This window comes from Protopterus annectens, chromosome 6.part0, assembly GCF_019279795.1.
Source record: "Protopterus annectens isolate FY-2018-M chromosome 6.part0, PAN1.0, whole genome shotgun sequence".
NCBI classification, from domain to species: domain Eukaryota; kingdom Metazoa; phylum Chordata; order Ceratodontiformes; family Protopteridae; genus Protopterus; species Protopterus annectens.
In genome coordinates, this window is record NC_056737.1 from 1,139,261,096 (window position 1) to 1,139,287,572 (window position 26,477).

The window sequence follows — 26,477 nt, forward strand, 5'->3', positions numbered from 1 at the left end:
GCAGAATCTGCTTTGACCACTGTGGGGTCGGTTCCAACCGGCTCCGACACCCACGTGGCACGGGCATCGGTGTCGGCTCCGATCGGCTCCGACACCCATGTGGCACAGGCATCGGTGTCGGCTCCGATCGGCTCCGACACCGTTACTTTGGTGGCTGTATCGGCTCCGGCTGGAGCCGATACATCGAGACGTTCTGTCGGCTCCGACTTCTCGGTGCCGACAGGATCTGTAGTATCGGCTCCGATGGCCCATTCCAGGAAGAGGTCGAGGTCTCCTTCCTTGGAGCCGATACTTTCGGCTCCGGCCTCGCCTCTTCTATCGGAGCGGAGCCATCGGAGCCGATCTTCAAGGTCATCCAGGTTGTCAGATCATGACCTCGAGAGAGTGGTCAGTAGATTGCTCAAGTCACAGGTACTGGCCCAAATGCTACACAGTCCGTCTCAGCAGATCACTGTTGGTCCACACCCGTTACAGTTCCTCCTTCAACTCTACCCCAGAGCTTGGAGTTGGAGTCCTCGGGTTTGGTTAGTGCTACGGCTGGAGGACGGATACCCCCTTCTGTTCCTTCAGCCTCTACTCTTATCTCCTCTTCCTTAGAGGGATTTGGTGGTCGGGCTTCCATGGTCTCCTCCGAGGGGTGAGTGGCATCGGACCCTTGTCGAGCCCGCTCTTCCCCTTGGAGCCTCGGCCTTGGTGAGCTCGGCTCCGACATCTGCCTCGGAGACTTCCCTTTCGGTGGCCCCTGGAGTTCCTAGCTCTTCGGAGCGGGGCCTCGGATCTGCCTGGGAGGGGAGCATTCGAGGTGATGAAGAGTGTACTGGCCACTAGTATCAGTCAGCAGTCTCTTCCCGTAGCTCCTCCCTCTATTGTACCTGTTGACATCTCTGCCACTACTCTTGCTACAGGACCCAGAGATCCTCCGCCTCAGGTTTCCCATTGGGAATTTCCCCCTCTTCCGAGGATTCTCCTGATGTTTCGGGAGATCCTCCTAGGAAGAGGACTTGTAAGAGGAAGCATGTAGACTCCCGAGTCTGTCACCGGATACTGACTTTGATGAGTCAGAGGGATCCCCTAGATCCCCTCTGAGGATGTCTCCTTCTCAGACATCCTAGAACTTCTGAAACAGAGGGAAACTGGCCCACCAACAATCCCTCTGAGGATGAGTCAGTATACCTAGAGGCGTTTGGATCTCGGCCCTCCACCTCCTGGGTGTCTCCTTCGACCCCTTGATGCAGGTTATTGCTCGAAGGCGTGGACAGCTCCTGACTCTGTAGAGCCAGTCCCTAGGAGGCCTTCTAAATTTATAACTGCCCCTAGTGACAAACTATTCCTTACCAAGGGTGTCCCGCTGATGCCATGGTGGTGGCTGCGGCCACCAAAAGGAACTTGCAGATCCTTCTGTGCCCGTCCATCCTCCTAATAAGGACTCTAGGACCATGGATAGGTACGCAAGCGGATGTTTTCCTCAGCGACCTTTGCTATGCGTTGCTGAATTATCTTTGTCACTTCACCAGACTCCAGAGATATCCTGAAGGAGCTGGGAGAGGTAGTTCAGGATCCTACAGCTGCAGGGGCCCAAGAAAAGATTGCTTCGCAGCTAGGAACCCTCAATTCCATTGCTAACTCCTCCATGCGGCTAATATCTTATGCTGCTGATGGAGCGAGTAGAGCCGAGGCACAGGTGTGGCTCTTAGGCGCCAAGCCTGGATGCGGCTATGTGATTTTTGCGGATCCCTTTAAGGCGTCCTTCACAAATTCTCCCTTTGATGGGTCAGCTTTGTTTGGCCCTCAGGTGAAGGAAACCTTGACCAGGTGTGAGCAGGACGGCAAGACTCTTTCTGCTGTTGGAGTCCGTTTTCCACCCCTTCTAGGCCTTATCCCAAAGGACAGAAGGGTGGGAAGATGTGGTTCCGTAAATCCCAAGGAGTCACGGATTCACGTGGTCAGTTTACCCCTAGAGGCAGAGGGGTAACAACAACAGACGCTCTAGAGGCAGAGGGGTCCAAGAACCAGGGCAACAGGGAGTCTCTTCCTGAGCAGCCTTTTCAGCATCCCTGAGGTGTTGCCCGGCTGTCCCTCCTTGGAGGCAGTCGGGGGAAGACTATCACTGTACCCAGAAGCCTGGCATTCCCTCACTCAAGACAGATGGGTACAGTCGATCATATCCAAGGGTTACATAATTCCTTTCGAGGAAAGTCCCTTTCCCTCAAGTTCCCTTCCAGATGTACCACCGGTCTAAGGGACATTGCAGAGTTAGAAATCGCAAAACTACTGCAAAAGAGCCATTCAGCCAGTTACACTAGACCATTCAGAGCCGGAATCTACTCAAGGTTCTTTTGGTCCCCAAAAGACGGGAGACTGGAGACCAATATTGGATCTCAGCAGACTCAACAAGTCTGTCAGGAAGACAAAATTCGAATGGTCACTCTTCAGTCAATTCTGCCCTTCTTACAGAAGGACAACTGGATGTGCTCAATAGATCTTCAGGATGCGTACTATCACATCAAAATTCACAGACGCTCCAGGAGATTTCTCCGCTCGGCTGGGGTCCAGTCATTTCCAGTTCAGAGCCCTGCCCTTTGGTCTCACCACAGCCCCCAGAGTGTTCACCAAATGCATGGCAGTGGTCACGGCTCACCTGAGACGTCAAGGATTCCAGGTGTTTCCGTATCTCGACGACTGGCTCCTGTCAGCCACCACCAGGCATCAGCTTATACAAGCCAGGGATTACACAATAGACCTTTGTTCTCATTTAGGCATCTCGATCAACCCGAAAAGTCATCCTTATCGCCCTGCCAGTCTATTACCTTCATAGGCGCAAACTTAGACACTGTTCGGATGTCAGCTACCCTTACAGAACAAAGAGTTTCAGACATTCAGACTCATGTCAGGATCATTCTGGCCAGCAAGAAAGTACAGGCCAGAATGGTTCTGAAGGTATTAGGTCTCATGGCTGCGGCCATTACTCTTCTTCCCTGGCTCGATTTTACATGCGCCTCCTTCAGTGGATGCTGTTCACTCAGTGGTCATACCAGCAACTCCTATGCGTCACCAGATTCTGGTGACACAGACATGCAAAGAACATCTTGCTTGGTGGATCACATCGTCTCAGGTTCACCAAGGCAGGTGCTTTGTACCCCGTCCCGATAGCCACTGTCACCACGGATGCCTCCCTGATCGGGTGGGGGTCATTATCAGGGCAGGATGGTTCATGGGGCGTGGCAACCGTTCGAGTACCATCTGCACATAAATGTCCTGGAGATGAGAGCAGTGCTTTTGACGTTGCAAGCCCTCAACGACTTTCTTCCCGTAGGGACAATTGCAGTCCACACAGACAACATGTCTGTAGTGTGGTATATCAACAAACAGGGCGGAACCAAGTCCTACCCCTTGTGTCGAGAGCTCAGACTATGGCAATGGGCGATCTCCTCTCATCGGTTTCTGGTAGCAACGCATATCCCTGGGAAAACCAACATTCTAGCGGACAGATTGAGCAGAGCTATTCTCATGCCTCACGAGTGGTCTCTCAAACAATCCGTAGCGGAAGAGATTTTTCTGGAATGGGGTCGTCCATGTTGCGATCTTTTTGCTACTCCCCAAAACAGCAAATGTCCAGACTTCTTCAGCCTCTTCCCACTATCAGGCCATTCCCCCAGAGACGCTCTGACCCAGGATTGGCCCCAGGGACTTCTTTATGCCTTCCTCCATTTCCTCTGATCCCTCAGGTGATCCAGAAAGCTACCGCTTTGAGAGCCAAATTGATTCTCATTGCCCTTACTGGCCTCGACAAGTTTGGTTCCGTTCCTCCATCATCATCTGTTGGTGCAGCCGTGGCATCTGGACCCAGTGCCAGATCTACTGATTCACCACTCTGGTCAGCTGCACCGGTCTATCCCCTCTCAACCTCACAGCATGGTTGCTCCACTTCCTTCCCTAGCCAGGCTTCCTTTGATCTCTAACCCTGTTAGAGATATCATTGTAGCTTCACTAAAATCCTCTACCAGGAGGATTTACACGAGCAAATGGAAACGTTTCTCTTATTGGGCTAAGGCCCAAAATATTGATCCTTTACTGCCCTGTTCAGGCAGTTCTAGACTTCTTAGCAGAGATTTTTCATGCAGGCTCCTCTTCTTCCACAGTCAGAGTTCAATTGGCTGCTATTTCTAATTTTCATGTTGGGATAGCAGATCATAATATTATGTCCCATAGGCTCTGCAGAGCCTTCTTGAAAGGAATTTTCCTACTAAAGCCTCCAATCAGGAATCCTCCTCCTCAGTGGGATCTAAATTTAGTGCTGACATCCTTGATTCTTCCCCTTCGAGCCAGCTGTTTCTTGTTCCCTGAAATATCTTTCTTGGAAAACCTTATTCCTAGTGGCTATTACATCTGCCAGGAGGGTGTCTGAACTTCATGCTCTTTCGGTTCGACCCCCCTATTTGGTTTTTCACAAAGACAGAGTATCTTTGAGAACTAATCCATCGTTTTTACCTAAGGTCGCTTCAAAAAACAATCTGAATCAATCCATTGATCTCCCTGTATTTTTCCTAACTATTCAGACAGAGCTGAACAAAAGCTACATTATCTTGACGTCCACCGTCAGCTTAGATATTATTTGGACAGAACAAAAACATTTAGGAAATCTGATCAACTTTTTGTTTCCTATGCGGATAATAAAAAAGGCCTTCCTGTTTCTAAAGTGACTTTGTCCAGATGGCTTTCTTCGGTCATCACTGAAATTTATCGATCAGGGGAAAACAGCTGTGCTCAAAACCTAAAGCACATTCAACTAGGAGTTTAGCTACTTCTGCAGCTTTTCAAGCTAGACTGCCTTTGGACACTATTTGTGCAGCGCCACTTGGGCCACTCCTCACACTTTTGTTTCCCATTACAAATTGGACTTGGCCTCCAGGGACAGAGCCAGTTTTGGCTCTACAGTCCTCAAGAGTTTGTTCCATTGAGCCACCCAGGATAGAGGTGCTAGGGACGCGGTCCCATCAAGCAAGAATGAAGGCGAGATTGACAACTTAACATTAAGAAGTTATGTTCCTACCATAACGCGTTCCATGTTAGTTGTCTTCTCGCCTTCTTTCTTGCGACCCTCCCTCCTTCCCCCTGGCCTGGACAGACCTTGTACAAGAAACTATTATGCTAAAGACCATTCTAACCTGGTCCTTTTCCATCTGTAAGTTTTCTTCTTCCTTTGGGAAGTTTTTTATGCTTGGTGTTATTGCCCTTTGTCAACAAACGAGATCTGGGTACTTACTGCCTTGCATCATGGGATATGGGGCTGCCTCGAGCTGGTAAAAGGAGTTCTCGAGCTAAAGCAAGTGCCGAGTCGGAGCCGAGGGATCGGCTCCGAACCCATCAAGCAAGAAAGAAGGCGAGAGAAGACAACTAACATGGAACGTTATGGTAGGAACATAACTTCTTATTTCTTGGCACTGAGCTTGAGCCCATGGCTCTGGCAACAAGCATCTGTTTCGGTAAGGCCCTTTTATATAGTAACCACAATATTTGAGGATTCAGTAATGGCTCCCAGTTTGCAGTCATCTGCGAACTTTGTTAGCCAGAGTCCCTTAGTGTTGGCCTGTAATTCAGAGAAGTAGATGCCAAACAAGAGCAGTCCCAGGACTGAACTCTGAGGTACTCCACTTGTCATTTGTCTGGAGCTGTATTTGGAGTCAGCCACTTTTACAGTGTGGGTTTTATCAGTAAGCCAGTTGGCAACCAATTGAGTGACGTAGGGATTAATGCCTTTAGAGATGCGTCTTTAGAGATAGTTTGGGATATATATGTGTTGAGACTTTTTGAATATCTAAACTGAATACGCAACCCTTCCATATCTGTCTTGACTAATTTATCGGTACTTAATAAAGAACAGGCTCAAGATTCCATTACTTGTTTCCTTGGGAAAAATAATTAAAAACAGGACACATTTTTAATCTTTTGAGTAAGAGCATTACGCTGGCACTTGCACATTTTCCTCTTTTTTTTCTTGCTGTGCCCTTCTTTCAAATTAAGCCCCTAACAAAGCCTGTTTTCTTTATTCGCCTATCACTTCCCCCCTCCTTTGGAAGCTAACAACGGTCATATCTTTTTTTGGTTCCTACCAGAGATGGTGCCTTCCCGCGGTAGTGGTGCTGCGGTAGCGTTGTCGCCTCACAGCAAGATGTTGTCCCGTTCGATTCTCAGCTAGAGCGTCTTCTGTGTGGAGACATGCGTGAATGAGTGTGCCTTCGTTGAAGGTTGTGCGTCAGGGCTGGTAACTCGGCACATAAAAATCCACTACCAAACATTAGCGGACCGGAGTTCCACTGTGGCGACCCCAAACCGGGATAAGCCGAAAGACACAACAACTAGAGATGGTGCCTCCTAAGCCCAGCTGCAAAGGAAATGTAATGGTAGTGATGGATGTGCATTTGTAAGACATTCAGTTACAGCAAGGTCTTGGCATCAGTAAGTCCCTGTTCAGTCCTACATTCACTAACAGTTCTGGAACTAGCATGTACAAGTCTCAGAATCTAATACTGTTACCCTGACTAGACCTGATCTGATGGGTATTAGGTGAGGGCATCCTAAAAGACCAACTACACCTGACTTGATGGGTTCTAGGGGAGGACTACCCTCAAAGAATAACTACGCCTGATCCAACAGACTACAGGTGGAGGTATCTTCAATGACTGACTATACCTGATCTAATAGATTCAAGGTGAAGGCATCTAACCTGATGCGTTCTAGATGAAGGCATCCCTGAAAACAACTAATTACACTTAGCCTGCTCATCTCTCAAGATGGAGGGTAAGGCACTCGAGTGAAGAAACAAAATCTAATTTACAAGATCATCTCCAGCTCAGATTTACTTTAATATTTAAAAGTCAAATGTCCTGGTTTAGAGTGAATTGCATTTTTATGCGCTTTTTTTTTTTTGAACTGTCACATAAGTCTGTCACATGAGGTCTAAAGAACATTTTTCCCTGTAGCCTGCAAAAAACTACATAACAGATCCCCTGTAGGTCTGTAAAGCCTGTTTTCAATATTATACTGTATTCTATTTTTGCAAAATAGCAGCTGACAATTGCAAATAAATACCAGAGAAACTTATCTGAGTTTGCTTGGTAATTCAGAAGTAACAGCTAGACTGCAAAATGTATTCTGAAAACATTTTGGTGACTGTTATCCCACCCAAAACAAAACCCAGAAGACATGTAGACAGTTGACACTTCTGTTTTATCACAACACCAAGTACATCCTGCTGACTTGTTCAAGATGCTGCTTGCAAAGACAGAATGCAAAATTTTCAGAAACCATTACATGCAATATCCTTCCTGCCACTAGATGGCAATCTTAAAGCACAGTTACAATGAGAAGCAAGGTTATTACTAAGCAATCACTGAAATTCATGACCCCAACATTTGCTTTTAACCATTAAGAGTAATTACTGTCTTGTCAGATTGCTGCTACTTTCTGTGCAGTTTTAATCCATAATGAATTCGCCACTATGTTGATGATGTTTTCAAAAGTATTTTTTGATCACCATATGCTAATTGTGGAGAAGCATTGCAAATGGGAAATATTAAAAGTGGAGGTCAGCTTTTATATATCAAAGACTCAAGAATTAAAGTATGCTTGAGGAGAGGGGGGAGTTGGGAATTTCAAACTTAAATGCAGCACAGCAGGTAGTCTGTGCATTACTACTAGCATTATGCATCATTAAACAGAAATGTCAGCAGGAAGAAACCTGGATTATTACAAGACATGCTGTGGCACACCTCTCTACTGAAGCTATCAACATTCATAAACGGCACTGGCCTTCAAAATTCTCAGCGGCCTATCAGCAGGAGTAATAATGTCTAACTTTATATGATGGATGGTCAAAACACTCAAAAATATTCATTGTCATTAAGAACGTAATTTAAATATATGCTAATTTTTATGACAATTATTTATGTGCTCAAAAAGTTATAACTGGATAATCTTTACAGAACTACAATAAATGTTAAGGGCCAAAATCAAATGGTATGTTCAGTGACAGAAATCATAGCTACATGGCAAAACTACAACTGCTGGGAAAAAAAATTTATTCATGATGGGAAAATCAGTGCTGTAATATGACTGCCACCATCACAAGGCAATTCCAAACCAAATGATGATGAGACGTAATGCATAAAGGAGATGACATTTTAAAAATCGGAGACTGCCAAGCACTTTGCTTCTGTAGTTGTGTCCTGTGTCTATCATATCATTGCATTCTTATTTCATTGTTTAGCCGTTTTACTGATTTCAGCACTGCTAGGTGAGCTGCTTCAATGACTTTTACATTCATACAGATGCTGCACAAAATGTAAAGCCATTATCACAAAAATATGGGTTCTGATGGCAGTAAACAGTCACTTTCACTTTGTATTCAGCATAACATTTAACATATGTCTGTCACTTGCATTCTTGAATTCTGTCACTCTTTCTGATGCTACCACCTCTCTACAGACAGGTTGCTCTAATCATCTAACACCATTTCACTGAAAAAAAAATCATCAGTCCTACCAGAGATTTCTATTTTGTATCACTAAAGGGTGCCTTCTTGTTTAGGTAACTATACGATCAAACAAGACAAACTTAAAATATGGAAGGATACGAGTATTAGGCAAGTGAAGCACATACACATATTTAAATAGCAAAAAAAGTAAAAGATGAGTTTCAGTCTTCTAATTTTTTTCTGTGCCGCATTGTCTTTACCACGTCAAAAGTGATGGGAGACATTTCTAGTCGAAACAGCAGAAAAAAAAATAAAACACTTGCAACAATGTAAAAGTCCCAATTACATAACAAGCAAGTACACAGAAGTTTTTCCAAGTCATGTTACATAATGTGCAACACAACAAACTAGTTTTCCACTCTGTCTAAGATATTCATAAGTTCTGCTGCATCATAACATTATTAAAGTAACTGTTAGTGAGGTAAAGTGGCTAGCACGAATGCCTCAGTTCTCAGTTTGCTAGTTCAATTCTCAGCTGGGGTGCCTTCTGTGCACAGGCTGCTCCCTTATCCACATGGATTTTTCACTAGGTAGGTACCCCAGTCGGGTCTATACTAGACAATCAAACGTTTGAAAGTTCGACTGTCATATATGGTCGACACCATATGATCGAACTTTCAAAAGTTAGATTATCTAATAAAAAAAATAAACTACACAAAACACCTACCTGAACGTTTTAAGCAGGGGGTCAAGCCCCCCACACCTCCCCACTCTTTAAATATACCAACTCTGAGATCACACTGCAGTGCAGAAAAGGGAACTCTTCCCATTCCGCACTGTACGGAGATCTGCATTACGTTCTAACATTCAAAAATCCAATCATATGGTGTCGACCATATGACACTCGGAATTTTGAATGTTCGAACATTCAATATAGACCCAACCCAGTCCCCCCCAGCTGAAGTGGCATTCTAGTAAACTACTTATTGGTGTGTATGTCATAAGACAGCAGGGGAGTCTGTGCATCCAGCAACAGGCTGGCACACATTTAAGGATTAGGGACTATGACTCGTACTGAAATGGATTAAGTGGGTAATCAGAGAATGAAGGAATGAATGAATGCATGCACATTTTACTAAATTCTGAACAAGGTAATAGACACAGCACACAGGCATACCCCCCCCCCCCCAACCACACAGGAGTAGAAGAACACTGTTGATGCTTTCTACTACATCCTAATGGCATTTCATTTATATCTGTTTAACTGTGCAAAATTTTCATCTACCTGAACAGCTAATCTTGTCAGCAGCATCTTTCAGGTATAATGTGAACCCAGTTCTGTACAATAACCCAAAATAAAAAGATACACGGTAACATCTACTATAACAAACATGGATACAGCTCAGGAAAAAAAGACAAATAATGCAAACTGCAATCCGGCATCGGACACCTATTTGATGTCTGTGTGAGAAAAAGGAAATGTTTGCACAACTTAGTGAAAAAGCCAGTTCCTTAATGCAAATCACTGCACAGAAAGACTCATTTGCCATATAATGCAATAACCATGGAATTGGACTTAATAAATACAAAAGGGGAACAGGCCTCTACAAAGAGGCTGTAGGTGTGTGTGTGTGTGGGGGGGCAGGCTCTGCCACCCACAGAACCACTTATTTCCAGAACCACATTTTGAACATCTGCTTTAGCATTTGCCCACATGCCCTACAATGACTGGCACTTTAGCTCAGCAAAGGATTAAGTCTATGAGATGCTAGTGAGCTTCTACCTGTAGTCTAGGGTTTGATTCCTGCAGTCACTGCTTTTCTGCTATCTGATTCTGAGCAAGTCACTTAACCACACAAGGCAGTCAGGTCATCCTGGAAAACAGGCTTCTATCTAGTGTGTTTACCTAGTTAGCAAACAATACGAAGAAAAAAAAAATATATATATATATATATATATATATATATATATATATATATATATAGATATAGATATAGATATAGATATATATAGATATATATACACACACAATATCTGAATTAAGATTATGAAAAGTGGTCTTGGGTAATAAATGCTTCTGATTAAAAATGACTGTAGAACATTGACAAAAACTACATTACTCCCAGCCAAAGACAACCAGAAGTGGCCATTGTTAGGTCAGATAAAAACAATGCAATTGTAACATACGATCAAGGTAATAACAGACAAACAAGATACACACCTGTTATGAAGACAACACTGCAATTATGAATGTACATTAAAATTCAGAATATATCATTTTTTTATTCATTGTTCATAGGTAGGTACTAGGCTCTCTGCCCGAGGGTATTTATAAGCCTAGCCAGAGTGCGTCAGCTTTCGCCGCCCCATTGATTACTTAACTGAGCCTCTGTCAAGAAGTGCTAATGAAGTGATCCCAGGGGTGTCTTTTCTGTTACCCATCCACTTGTCAAGGTTTCTCTTGAAGTGTGTTAATGAGGGGCTCTGCCTAATGTAATTAGGAATTTTGTTCCAAAGCATGGGGAGTCTCTGTGACAGGAATCTATCCCTCCAGCATGTTCTACTTATTGTTGTGGCGAGGTTTCGCTCACTAGAGCAAGTGGCTCACAGTGACTTGGATTTCTTTATTTCTTTCTTTCATTGTTGACTGGATTAGTCCAACTAGGCTAGAAGTCTACTTTCAGGGAGAGAATACAGGTGGTTATTTATGCTATTAGGGGACCCCCCCCCATGCACTATACTGTCATCAATTCATCCACCTGGTGTGAGAGTAGAACCCACAGCCTTCTGACCAAAGGCGAGTGTGCTACCTATTGAGGCCCTGACACTGCTTATCATTGAAGTCTGAGATTTCCTGAGTTTCTCAGAACTATTACTATTAGCTTTCTGCTGTGTCGTACAATTTATGTGCTTTAAATATGACATTCTACTGCAAGAATTTAAACTGACTCTCTGAACATTTTTTCTGAATAAATAAAACTTTGAGGTAACTTCTTAAGAAGGATCTTAGCAGTTAAACTAAGCACATTTTTTTTTTGTTGTCAGTGCTACCTAAACATAAGTCAAAGGTTATACAATCCTGCATGTCTTGTAGACAAGGCACAAAAACCTCATAAGAATACAAGTGAACATGACCAAGTACAATACTTGAAAGCAATAGACATACTTTAAAGCAAATCATCAAATAAATATCATAAATAAGCTAAAAGGCAATGGTTATACAATGCATGCACTTCATTATCACAGAACGGTTAAAATAAAGCAAGGAAAACACACTGGTATGGTAAAGTTGTGCACCACACAGTGTTAAAATCACACACTACAGCATGCGGATTTATTACTTTTATTACTGTATTTCCTTATTATGATGTTAATTTATGAGGGACATTAAAAAAGAAAAGGCTTATTTTGTACCTCAGGCAGCCAGTGGTGTTTCGCAGTACCAGTGAAGAATGGAACTTGACTTTCCTTTCATCATCAAAAGAAGAATTAGTACTCCAACCGGAATGGGGAATTACGACCGTGTTTGTCAGAGTTCCTAAGGCATCATGAATGATTGTCATTTTCACAGCATCACACGATGAGAGATTCCAAAGGACCCCTAATAGGGCAAGACAAAAAAAAATCATAGTTTTAATATTTTTACTAATCCTAAGATAAAACATCATCAGTCATTAAAGAATGACGCAGGAATCCCTGAAGGAATGAGAGAATCAGACAGATGCAGAGACCCAGAGACAGTATTACCATGCAGAAAGCATATGTTCTTAGTTTCACCAATGTTGTCTTGAGCTTTAGAAAGAGGTAGAGGATGGAGTAAGACACACTGCAGAGAAGAGTCTTGTCTTACAGAAAAATTACTAACAACCTATTCCATTATGTGTTGTGTTCTATGATCCAAAACAAATGAAGAAACTTAAACCCTCCGCATATGAGAATAAAGCTATCTGACCAATGATAAAAATACATTCTCAAAAAAATGACAGTATTCAATAAATATTAAAATGCTGTATATAATAATCATATCACATCGGAAAAAAACACTTTCTGTAGCCTTAGATCTTACTTTATTTCATTTGTTTTTTACAAATGCCCCATCTCATGTTAGCTGTTCTGCTTCTACTTACTCCACTTAATCTGCTAAAGGAGTTTACATGACTCTGTAGAACAATCTAACCATTTTAAAAGTCTTCTCAACCTGCTCCCAAATCAGTCTTGTAAATCATTTACTCGCATGAGTGAAGCAAGTGACTGTGGCACTCAGGTTACTTTTTTCTCTTCAGCCATGTTATAGGTTCACAGGTTAATTATAGGCAATCAATTTACAGACTATTACATGCCTAGCCAATAACCAGACAGTGACCAAAGGTGAGAATCAAACTCTGTACCATGTGTCTGTAAGTTAGAACGCCTTGACCACTGTGCCAATCCAACACGCAACTATAGACCTGTTATATAAAAGTTCAGTGGGTGTGGTGGGATTCTTTCCCCTTGTGTGGTGTGTACACAAGGGGACCCTGTGTGTAATGACTACCTTATGAGACTGCAGGAGCAAGCACTTGTGGTGTGAGGAATTGTGCTCTAATCTCAGAGTGGAGGCATTTTAAAATGTCTGTCTTAACTTTATACCTGCATCATGTCATGGTGACAGTCTTTAGATTTTTACAGTTTGTCTTTTCCAAAAAAAAAAAGTATTTTTTATTTATTTATTTTATTTGCAGTTTGTTAACAGGGAAACTCCACTGGGCCACAGCGAGTCCTTTTTCAATGGAGGCCAGGGAGAAAAACTGTGCGTGTGTGTGTGTGTGTGTGTGTGTGTGTGTGTGTGTGTGTATACACATACAAACAAAAACAATATCATCTAACATTGCAGCGAGATTAATACAGGGTTTTACGAACATAAAATCAGCAGAGTTATTACAAACAATTTTATATGAGATAAAAATAACAGTTTGCATAGTATGTCATGGTTACAGGTTTAAGGTCCATTAAGTAACAAGTATATAAATAATATTTATTTATTTGATATTTGTTTACCGAGAATATCTGACTGGGGCCAGAGAATCCCATTTTCAGTAGAGGCCCGGGGAGAAACTCTCCAAAAAATACATAAATAGCAACATCAGTCCCAGATAAGGTATAATAATGAAATATACACCAGTTAAGATAAATTTTGTAATAGCAGGCTTCAAGTTTTGATAAGAGGGAGGTCTGGAGATTAGTAAGGATATTAGTACCGTACAAAAGAGAAGGTAATAAATAGGTGTTAGCAAGAATGATTCTAGCAGACTGATTAAGAAAACGTGAATGCTGAATGCATGTAGAAGATGCCTAGTTTCTGGTGAGTTTTTTTTATGTTGTTTTGGATATAAAGGTCAAATTTCAAGTTTTCATCGATGATTACACTTAGCAGCTTGGCGTATAGCACTGCTTCAATTAAAGTGCTATTTGTGGAATAAATTTTAAAATTGGATTTATTTATTGTTTATCCCTTAGGAAAAAAAAAGTTTTGTTTTATTGGGATTGAGTAATTGTTGGGAGTCGTTTAACCAGGGTTCAATGGATAATTCTTGGGTAATTTGCTGAAGGTGCACTATGTTATTTGCCAAGCAAATAATGATGGAGTCATAGGCATAGTGGATTAGAGTAGCTTAGCAGGAAGCTAAGTGAAGGTTGTTTATGAAGATGCTGAAAAGTACGGGGCCAAGGATGGAGCCTTGGGGTATCCAGTGATGTTTGGAAGTAAGGAAGAAAGGCAGCCTTCCCACTTTGTTGACTGATGTCCATCTGCCAGAACACTTTTAAACCATGTCAAGGTAGGGAATGTGAGACACAGTAAGGAAAGTTGGTACAGGAGCTTAGTGTGAGAAACTACATCAAATGCTTTAGGGAGCTCTAAAAGCAGCACAGATACAAGGTGACCAGAATCTCTAGTATGATTTATGGTGACTATGAAAGATACCAAATGCTTTAGGGAGATCTAAAAACAGTGCAGATATAAGGTGACCAGAATCTCTAGCATGGTTTATAGTGACCATGAAAGATATCAAATGCTTTAGGGAGATCTAAAAACAGTGCAGATACAAGGTGACCAGAATCTCTAGCATGGTTTATGGTGACCATGAAAGATATCAAATGCTTTAGGGAGATCTAAAAACAGTGCAGATACAAGGTGACCAGAATCTCTAGCATGTTTTATGGTGACCATGAAAGATATCAAATGCTTTAGGGAGATCTAAAAACAGAGCAGATACAAGGTGACCAGAATCTCTAGCATGGTTTATGGTGACCATGAAAGATAGAGCGGGTGAGGTGCTATGGTTTGGTATGAAACCATGCTGGGTTGGGGACAGTAGTTTGCTGTGAAGAAGATCATTAATGGTTTGCGTATGAATACATCTTTCAAGTATTTTAGACAGAGGTAATAAGATAGCAATGGGGTGATAGCTGCATACATCTGAGGAATTTCCCCCTTTGGGTACAGGGATAATGAAAGACTTCTTCCAAATGCCTGGGACATACGATTCTGTGACTGATCGATTTATAAGAATACCGACTGGATAGGCTATGGACTCAGCAGCAAGCCTGAGGTACTGAGAAGGATGATTATCTGCTGAATTGGAACTAGGTTTGAGTTTTAGAAGTTTTGTTATAATATTGGTAGAGACTGCGTGAAATGAAAGCATGAGCAGAAGCAATAGGACAGTGAGTAACATTAGTATTATCCACACATGGCTGAAAGTGTTGTAGACAGAGGACTGTTTCACTGAAGTATTAGTACAATGGTTAATGTCTAAACACAAACACAAGGTACAGAGTTTAATTCTGACCTTGAGTAACTGACTAGACTTACTATGGCCCTTCAGGACAATTATCCTGGTATTCACCTTCCTAAGGATGAGTATGGTTTGACAGTACATTAGAAATACTGTCTGGGAAGTGACAGTTAAAGTAGGAGGCAATTTGGAAGGGAGATTTTATCTGGTAGGATTTTGTTTTGTGCCTGGTTTAAGAAGTGAGTTGACTGATGACCAGAACATTTTTGGGTTGCGTGAGTTATTAGATTGCTGGTAGGTATAATGTTGTTTTTTTATCAGACATAAGTTTTTTGACTTTATTGCAGTTGTTTATAATACTGTAAATTGTTTTGGGTTTTATTTTTTAGCCATTCATTCCATGCTTTATTTCATAGGGACATTACTTGTTTGGTGGCAGCTGAAAGTCATGGGGCAAGATTAATTCTGATTCTTTTTGTCAACTGTTAAGAATTTTTAAAAATGTAGTATTAAAGTTATTTACTGCTTCATCAAGAGGAAGAGTCTGTAGGATAGTCCAGTTAGATTTTAGTATATGTGGAAAGGACTCTAGATTAAATTTTGTTAAGGTTCCGGATTGATTTATATAAATGTTTTTTAGGAGAATGTTTGCCAGTCTGATGGCAAAGGAGGGTAGGTATTCACTTACTGTGTTGGAAAAGGTGCCTGTTCATGTAAACTTGTTAGGGTCAGATACTAGGATCCAATCCAGTATGGATCCTTGTTCATTATATTTATCATACTTTGTGGAAAATACTATAAGTTGTGAAAATTTGAAGAGGTTTATAGAGGGAGAGACTGATTTAAAAGTTGGCCAATTTATGTTATCACCAAGAATAGTTGTTTCATAGGGGATATTTTCTGTGATCCAGGACAGAATGTTTTCAAGTATGGGGATGCAAAAGACAACTACACACAGGTTTTTCCAAGTTGTTCATTTTTAGGATGGTAATGAGTATTTCAGCATTATCAAATCTGGGGATGGGACCTGAGTAGTTTGTAACTGTGAAGTAGCTGTTATAATGTAATATGATTCAACCGTCTTTTCTGAGTAGTCTACCTAGTCTGATTAAGTTGTGTCCTGGAGGAAGCACTTTGATATCTTTTATGTTAGGTTTTAGTCAAGTCTCAGTGGCAGCTAAGAAGTCTGGAGTATGTAATGCAACCCAGGCATGAAAGCCTTAGATTTTGTTACAAATGCTGTGAAAGCTGAGGGTGATAAATTTCAGATTTTTGCTTTGGGATGACTTTGCAGGTGTATGGGAAGGACCAGGCATAGCAGATGGGCCTGGGTTAGGGGAAAGACCAGGTGTAGGGGATGGGCCTGGGTTAGAGGAAGGACCAGGTGTTGGGGATTGGCCGGGTTAGAGGAAGGACAAGAGGTTGGGGGAATTTATTTATGGAATGACAGATCACAAGTAGGGCTTAAAAGCTATTGGCACCACATGCCATGGTACAAAGTATTATGCAGGTACATGCAGACAGACAAAGTGTTAATAATTACAATTTCTTCGGTCTTAAAAGCTATTGGCACCACATGCCGTGGTACAAAGTATTATGCAGGTACATGCAGACAGACAATAAAGCGTTAATAATTACAATTTCTTTGAGCACGCTATTAGGCATTACTCCAATACAGTAGAAAAGAACATACAACTATAGAACAGCAAAATTCTACTTTCACTTCTTCCCTGAAATCATTGCATCACAGATCAAAAGTCCTGAAAGCAAAATCAAACACAACAACACAAGAACCAAGAGAACAGTGTGAAAGACATTCAGAAAACAAATGTATTTTAACTAGCGGACTAAAGTAAGCCGGCTAGAGGATGGGAGTATGTAGCACATGACTCTCTCCCAACCTGAGGAGAAGGGGAAGAAGATGGCTTGGCTCACTGCTTGGCCAACATCCAGTGGGAGCTCTGAGTAGTGCAGCCAAATGAGTCCAGGCCAGAGGGATGTGTTGCTGCAGAGTAGCCTTGTGGGTCGGGGCAGTCACATGGGGAAGCTCACATGGTCATTCCCCAAGGACTGTTAAGACTAATGTCTATCTGAATGTGTTGAAGGGAGATAGGAGCTCCTGGGGTTGGGAGGAGACCCCGATATCTGCCTGGATGTTTGCCTCATGATCAGTTCTCTCTCATGGTAAAACAGATAAACCAGTGACAGCTTGCAACCCATGAATAACAAACGAACCAGTGACACCCACACCACAAGACACTGACGGTTCTGTCAGGTAACCAGGTGCAGGCTACAGGACTCATTTCCAAAACACTTGGAAGTGAACTCAGACCTGTGCATTCAAGTTCAACAGTCCACAGCAGAGGGATATTACTGTATCATTTGAAGAACTAGAACCAAGAGTCACTGTGTCTTTTTTTCTTTTTTCTTTTGACTGCACAGGGGAATCTTTTGCAACATTTTGAAAAATAAAAATCTCAATATCTATGATAAGCTCGGAGCTCGACCTACTGTTTCGATTAGCTTAAAGCTATTCGGACACACATCTAAATTGTACTTTTAGGTAGTTTGAAAGTAAAGAATTTGCTTCAGCTCTTAAAGATCCATAACTGTACTTTGAAAGAAAAGGAATAAAAGGAAACTACAACAGAATGATACTGAAGAACGTGTTTGCTGGTGTTTTAAATGTCTATAATTGGCCTAACTGCAGTGTGCAGTAATAACTAACCTTACCATCCTACAGCAATTACTGCTAGGGATGCACACTGCAGTTACTGTTTCTGTCAGTGATGCGTTTATGCAGGGTTAGTAGACCAATGTGTTCGATGAGAATTGATCTGTCATTAACCAATAAAAACACAGTCGGCATCAACTGAAAGATCTTACCAGGTTGCACCATGACTTAAAGTACCAGAAGATCCTGAAGTACTGACCCAACCTAACTACAGTGGCAAAAGATAAGACGAGACCTTTGGTTAGTCTGACTGCATCAAATGAAACAGTCTGGACGGATAGTCTAATTGGCTTGTACAAGATACAGAATTAACAACCTTCCAATCTACTGTCAACATGCAACCTCCCAAGCCTGATGAACATTTTAAATAAATATATCTCACTGCTAAAAACTAAACAAACAAGGAAATGGATGGACATATGCAGACAAATAAAACTCCCATCGCACAAATATCTATAGTCTTTCATTCGGTACATAGTGAAGATTTCTCCTGCTGTATTTTTAAGGGAAAATATATCTTATCTTATGCTTTTGTTAGTGCATAGAACAGGAAAAGGACTAACATAAATATTAAATGAATGCACCACATCATCTTTTAATGCACGAGTCCCATTATGCGGTGTAAACATATTCAGGCAACTGCTTGTACTACATGTTTACAACCCTTTTGTTTCACATATTTTTCTTTTTTTCTATAGAATTCAACAAGCCACACGATTTAATGTTTCACGATACTCCCATAACAGGTTTATGTAATTCAAACAAACCTGGTCAAAAAAAACAGACAGTTTCTCTTTAGTCATCTGGAGGCAAATGAAAAAATCTGATATTACTGCTTCAGTAAATGTTTTAACATCTCCACAGTAAAGCGGAGAGAAATTTAAACAGTACTGAAACGTAAAAAGAAACTGCCTGCACCCTACAGACATCAAAATGAATAATAAACAGCAGCTAATTCCAACATTTTTTCTCCAAAAGCTGCAATGTAATATTGTTCTACAGTAGCTTGTTTTTCTGCTATGTAGTCACCCTCCTCAACTTGCATGAGACATTGGACACAGGGAAGACACACAAAACAGACATTATACTGAATGTCTCAAATGCTCTGATCATGCCATGGTAATCAAGTCTCAGTTAATCAGAAAAAATCCAGCAATTCACAAATTAAAAATCCCCTTATTAAATACAGTGACTAGTACAAATAACTCAAACTGTGTGTGACACATCTTCTACAGTGCATGTATTAAAGTGATGTCCACTGAAACTAAACAGATACATATGCACATCACAGGACCAAAATGGTCAAGTAAAATGAAACTCTTTGTATTTGCTTATATCTAAACAACATGGGATCAGCACACTGGCACAGCGGATAGTGTTGTTGCCTTACAGCAAGAGGCTCTCCAGTTCGATTCTCGGCTGGGGTGCCTTCTGTGTGGAGCCTGCATGTCCTCCCTGTGTGCGTGTGGGTTTTCTCCGGATGCTTTGGTTTCCTCCCACATTCCAAAGACGTGCACTAGGTGGATTGGACACACTAAACTGGCCATAGGTGTGAGTGTGCATGCGAGTGTGTGGTGTGGAAGAACTACCACAGCAGGGCTAGCCACCCGGTGGTGTAAACTTTGGCTCTAGACGACTGTCACTGTGAAGGGACACCCCAACCCTATGTGCAAAAATGGGAAAAGGGGGTTGTGGTTGGATCTAAACAACATGATATCTGGTGGCATCTGGAGGTGGTTTACTATGGTTAATAATTTGAAGAAGTTATAAAGTCAGCTACTCACAGAAGATAATGCAATGGCTGATATCAGGCATACCCCACCATATGACGTAATATTATTTGATAAAAATGTAGAGCGTCACTTACTACAATAATGCGTGTTCCTATCATCCCAGAGCAAACAAAGCCCTAAGATTTAAACTGCAAACTTCTCCTTATGATCCAAATACACTAACACTCAAATCTATTATGACCATAGCCCAGGATTTTGCCAGTGCCAGAAAACATATTTAACTTCTGGATGGACTAAGGTGCGTTGGTAGAGGGAGTTATTTGCTCTTTTACAATACACATCACACAGATAACCAGAAATATGAATCTTCAGAATCCTAAAAGTTTTGCCCACGTAAAAGATGCCACAAAACACAAGTCACAAATAAAACTGCCCAAATCTAGGTGACAAAGCCATCTATGAGAGCTCATGCAAAAAGATGAAACTTGATCATAGATTTTATACTCCATTTGCAGGGCCACTACAAAATTGCACCTGCAATTTTTCTGCAAGTTTCACTTATTTTTATCTTGCTCACCACATAAAACCTGCAATTTTTAAATGATTTATGACATCATAAATCTGACCAAAAAATTTTAAAACTACTTACATATTCAGATAAATCTAACAAAGGGAAGCAACAGCTGCCAAAATGCTGAGTAAATGGTAAGAATAGAAGGAATGATTTATAAATAATTTTCTTGGGTGGCGAAAGCCAGGGTCCCTTTTTGGCTAGGCGTATATAGGCCCTAGGGCCAATAGCCTAGTACCTACCTATGAACCTATGTGACTGGTACCATCATTTAGGCTATGTGTCAGAATTTTATCATGTAAATCAAGAGTTAAAACAGGAAGTCAATGAACCTTTCAATAACAAATAAAATTAAACAAGAGGTGTGAGAGGGAAAGTGATAAATTCCACATTCCATGAATAAGAAAGTGACTAAGAGGTTTTGTTCTGTACAGCCGATTTGCCCTGCTATAAATGGTTCATCCTAAATATCAAAATATGTCAGAGGCATAGTTAGATCAATTAGCCCCCTGGGCAGTTCTCAGAGTGGCTCAGCCTTCAAAGCAAACATGAGGATATAAAAGGTATGCGCTTAAGCTGCGACACAAATTTAAAAACAGGTCTACTTGTTAACTGAGAACTCACATAAAATGCCCCTGTAACTGCAGAACTTTAGTAAAGTGTTTCTACAAACACCTAGTTATAGCTGCTAACACCTGCAGACATTCTTTTAAACAGCAGTGTGATTAGCCACTGCTGTTTAAATGTGTGCTGGTCCTGTACTCACATCTGATCAGCATCTTTTCTAAGCTAATTACTTTTATGGTGCACAGGAACGGAGCCCTGACTGCAACTGAGGTGACCAGAATTTGATTAGCTGCCCCAGCTCTCTGGGGTGTGTGTTGCACACTCATGAACATACTAAGCAGTGCAACTTCCCTGCTGGAGACCACTTTGGGTGGATGGGAGGGTTGCTTGAATATGATGTCATTTGTGAAAGTGAGTAGCCTGTACAGTCAGCCGACTTCACATCCCTTCCCAGCGCTTTGCTGGGTGCATGTGGTGAGAAAGTTTTAAGCAATAAAAATCTTGAACCATCTCAGATGACTGTCTGAATGAAGGTACCTCCAAGTTAACTTTCGCCCCAGTGATGGGGAACGAATGAGCCGAATGAATAGGAGGGGGCTTAAGGATTGACAGAATATGCGGGTAAAGACAATTGAAAAAAAAAAAGAAAAAAGAAAAATCTCTTCTGAGGTGCCAATCACAGCCCCCTAACAGTTTGCACCTGGGTAGCCATGCCCATCTCCCTGCCCAGCTACAGTAATTAAACATGTGAGAAGTACAAATAACTTGGTTGTTTTAAACTCTGAATATGCTCAAAGGAATTCATTCATAGACTTCATACAAGCTTAAGTGACCTAACTGTATGCTTATCAACTGGAAAGAAATGCACAAAATCATTAGCAGTGACCATTTTCATGAAGCCTGTGCCTTTATCACAGTTATAATCCTTGCATTTAGGAGGTTTCATGGTTGCATTTTAGTGAAAAATGCATTGTTTGGGGGACAGCAGTTCACCAACTCTTTTATAAAGTAATTTTCCAGCAAAGCAGGCATAGGCAATTAGGTCTCCACTATTAAGCTGTTCAAGATGTAGTAATAATGAATACCTAATGCGTGTACATTGCATTGCTTGTGATATTTGGATGCCTTGTAGTGGTACTGTATAAAGTTTTGTCTGAAATGCATTTAATGAAAACACCTACACATGGCAGCACTTCTAACAACCTATGTAAAATTTATACAAGCTACAGCACATAGGTTCATAGGTAGGGTTGCCAGCTTTCTTTGTGGCTAAAACCGGACTAAGGTCACGCCCATTGTATCACCCATAAATCCACCCATCCCCACCCATGACACGCCCATTTTGTGACATCATAGTGACACCAGCTGATGGGAACGCCCTCTTTTTCTGTTCCAGATGCCCGCTTTCAGACGATTTCTCCCCAGTTGCCATAAACACTGTTAAAAACTCTCACTCTGCATACTGTCTTGTGCTTTATTCTACAGTGATTACAGATATTTGGATTTAATTTAAAATATTTATTTCAAATTTTATAGCACAAACTACTGATACACATTTGCTAAACAAAGCAATACAGTCTCACAATAAAAACAGACTTAGCATTAAAACTACTCTGCCTTTAAATTTCACATTCACCTAAACAGCATTGCACATTGTTTTCCTAAGTTTAGGATGATAACATTTTAAAATGTTCTAAGAAATGACAGTATTAACAACAATCATATCTTACATCAATAACACAGACCTGAAAATGTATAGCATGGTCTGAAAATGCATGTTTAGTATAAAACAATACATAATGACATAACTGGTCTTGCAGCTTCTGAAAAATGAACCTATGCCTTTTATAGAAAGCTACAGAGCTCCTGTGGGTCAAAAGGAGGAAACCATAGCCCCTGGGTAAAAATCGACTGTTAGAGGAGGAGTACACAAAAAAAATCCCAACCAAAATCTCAACCAAGGAACCAAAGTCTATCAGACAGCAATGCTTATTGAAGCATCACTGAATCGGTGATCAGCTGCTATCACATACGGGTCTAATACCATAGAATGAAATTACACTACTTTGAAATTCAGTAGTCGTCCCACACTAATGAGAAAGTGCACTTCTTCGAAAGTGCACTTTTCACGAACACCACTACATCGAATAGTTATGGACCTTAGGGTTATGGTGCGGGTCAAGGAAACTGGATAGCTAGTAGGGCTATCCACTTACCTTAACCCGTGCCCTAACCCTAAGGTCCGTGACTACCGCACCGCAGTGGAGGACATTGAAAAAACAGGCTATGTTCTCCACTGTGGTGTGGTAGTCACGGACCTTAGGGTTAGGGCTTGGGTTAAGGATAGTGGATAGCCCCACTAGCTATCCTTAACCCAAGCCCTAACCCTAAGGTCTGTGACTACTGCACCACAGTGGAGGAAATGGCCCGTTCATTTTAGTGGTGTTCATGAAAGTGCACTTTCGGTGAAGTGCACTTTCGCGTTACTACTACTGAATTTTGAAGTAGTGTAATTTCATTCTATGGTAGTAGACCCATCACATACATCTTACCTGGACTGCCACGGTCCAACGAACAGCACCTATACCCAGTAATTAAAGCTACATATATTAACTATGCTAATTTCGCACATTTATTGACTGTAATAAAATAGAAAAGAAAACAATTGCTTGCAGTTATTTATTTTAACATGCACACTCAAACACACTCACTCACACATACACACAAATGTGACCATCAACTACAGCCCCTTGCATGTTTATGACTGCATATCACAGAATTTTGTTTGTGGTCAAGTGAATGAATAAATGTATAAATAACTGATACACAGGAATGTATCTCCTTACATAACTGTTTTCAGAATAGAGTGTGCAAACCACTGCAACCCCCTTCTGATGCCTCTCAACCGCATAGCCCAAGAATCAAGGTACAAGCTACGAAATGAGGGACAAGAGCAAACAAAGGCACAGAAACTGCTATTGTACACTTAGAAAGCTGCTAGAGTAATACACTGTGTTAACAGCATTCAGAAGAAAGCATTCTAAGTCTGAAAATCAATTGTCTGAAATTATTTAGTGACAGACTCCTTGTTGATTTGTTAGGAAAAAAAAACATGCTTTACACAGAGCAGACCAAAATATGAGGCAAAATCAGAGACATCATTTTGCAGAATCAGGGAAAATTGAGAGTATCTGTATGATATATTCCCTAACCCCCTATGCATACCTACACAAACATACACACACTACCTTCATTGCTAATGCTGCTTTCCAGATGCTGGCTTCTGCTGTGCCTTCCCTGTTTGAAGTTAAATACAATCCAAAGTCAAACTGCTGATACTCACTTAAATGCTGCCACTACCAGACCAAAGTTGAATTCTTGTTGCTCGCTTGCATTCTGAAAATGCTGCCTTCCTTAAATGCTGGCTTCTGCTTCCCGCTCGCACTACCGGAAGTGAGCTCCTTGAGCTCAATTCCGACAGGCTGGTAGCTCTGAGGGTAGCTCTGATGTCATCGCACACGTGATGACATCAGCGTCAGTGCCGCGAAATTTAAAATCAAAACCAAAGTCCGGTTTTGAATTGAATTTCGAACCGGACAATTTTTCAAAAAAAAAACGGACAGCTGGCAACCCTATATCATAGGTAGGTACTAGGCTATCTGCCCGAGGGCATTTATAAGCCTAGCCAGAGTGTGTCGGCTTTCGCCGCCCCATTGATTAATTAACTGATCTTCTATGCTACAAAAACTATTTAAAGGCAGCGGGGCAAGATACTGAAGCCCACAATTTTCCTCCATTTGTAAAACATTTCCATACCGTTTGAGAAAACTTCCACAATTTTCTTATGCCTTGCAAATTTATGATTCGATTTGACAAATTTTTCCAATTGCACACCAGATTCCCACATTATCCAATAGTCACCAAAGTATCTACAAATGAAAAATAAACACTGTGGCTTGTATCCTAAATCTGTCCTTCAAGATACCCCATAAACAGGTCTGCACAGACCAGGGTAAATGGAACCCTCCATTGCTGAACTTTGGAACTGTAGATACCGCAATTATCAAAATAATTTATATTTTTATTTAACATTTATGTGGTTAGATCCATTAGAAATTTATTCAAAATAGTGTGGCATAAGCTAAATTTACTCAGCTAATAAACTCCCAAGGCCTCAATCTTGCATCATGGGGAATGCTGGTATAAAAGGATTTTGCACCTAAAGTGCACATATGCCATTTCAATTTCACCTGGAGGTTTCCCATCAGTTGAAAAAATTGTGTAGAATCACTCAACATAGACCTAACAGTGACTAGTAAAGGAGATAGACATTTATTTAAAATAAATAAATAAATAAATAAATAAATAAATAAAATCTTGAGAGGGGTTCTACCAAACATCCCTTCCGAAAAAAACAGCTGTTCTGGTGGAAGTGATAAGCCCTTTTAGGAATACTGAGTAAAATAGATAAGTACTGAGGGCAAGGGGACAAACTACCACTGAGATTGCCTGTCTGGCAACCTCCCACACCGCTTTTGCCATCTTTGAATAACAAATGGGAAGGCTTGAAGGCTGGCAGGCACACACTGAAACAAAATAATCATCTTAACTAAACAAATGAAAAGGAACTAGCAAAATCCAATGAACATACAAGACCATCAGAAGTGAAATGATGTCCTATCTGTTGGATCTAATGGTTACTTATTTCATGTCTTAACACTGCTATATTACTTTTCTATCATAATGATAGGCTAGTAAAGTCTGAGAAATGTTCGACTTTTTATGCTATTCCACTTTTACTACACAGATTAGAAATCCTGTAGGAATCAATTACTTTACATACAGGACAATCTGCTGCTCCTTTTAAAGATGCGTCTGTACAAGGGAATAGTTACGGCTGATCTTTGTGTTTATATTAAAGTGCAAACTGAAGCTTTCACCTAGCTTAGGTCAGGTGTGTTAGATTGATTCACACAGCAAAATCTGCCTTTGTACCGAGTTCACAGGTAATACAAGCTTTACGCATTTCTGACAAGAACTCATCTGACAGTCGATTTTCTATTATGACAAGACAGATCCAGTCATTAAGATTGCTTTCTCTTTAAATAAAACAGAGAGTTACTTTTTTGAAATCGGTGTGTTCTGACATGAGGAGCAGTACTGCAAGACAGAGTTTTTTTAATCTAATTACGGTGTGCTTTTACTTTGCATTATACAGCACTTTGTGACCTTGTCATGCTGGGGTCTGAAAACAACACAACCCTTCATTTCCTTATATATTCAGTTTGTTCTTTCACAAATTCTCACAACAATTTATGAGCTACATAAATTAGTGAAACACATTTCGTAGGGCTCTGCCTTTGCATGCCATTTCTACTCAAATGTGATCCCTGGATCTCATTATAAATGGCTAACTGTTCTTTGTTCAAAGTGATTTAACAGGATGGGGAAAAAAAAAAACTTTTAGTAGAATTAGTTGTAATACCTTACTTAAATTAAAATAGACGGAAACAAATACAACAACAAAATAACACACTTTTGCTAGCACATTCCTTTTCTGTGGCACTGTGGTGGTGTGCACGTATACATAACATCGTAGTGGCATCCTCTGTTCAGCTAGCGA

General features: G+C 41.1%; 1 protein-coding gene across 10 annotated transcripts in view; it reads right to left on the reverse strand.

The window, feature by feature from the left end:
• The window catches only part of PKP4 (plakophilin 4), a 3,210,231-nt gene that overhangs the window by 330,324 nt on the left and 2,853,430 nt on the right, over nt 1–26,477 (reverse strand). For all 10 annotated transcript variants that reach the window (XM_044074755.1, XM_044074756.1, XM_044074758.1 and 7 more), the window contains one exon: nt 11,888–12,074. In XM_044074755.1, coding sequence (XP_043930690.1) covers nt 11,888–12,074 — 187 coding nt within the window. The remainder of the gene's footprint in view (nt 1–11,887; nt 12,075–26,477) is intronic.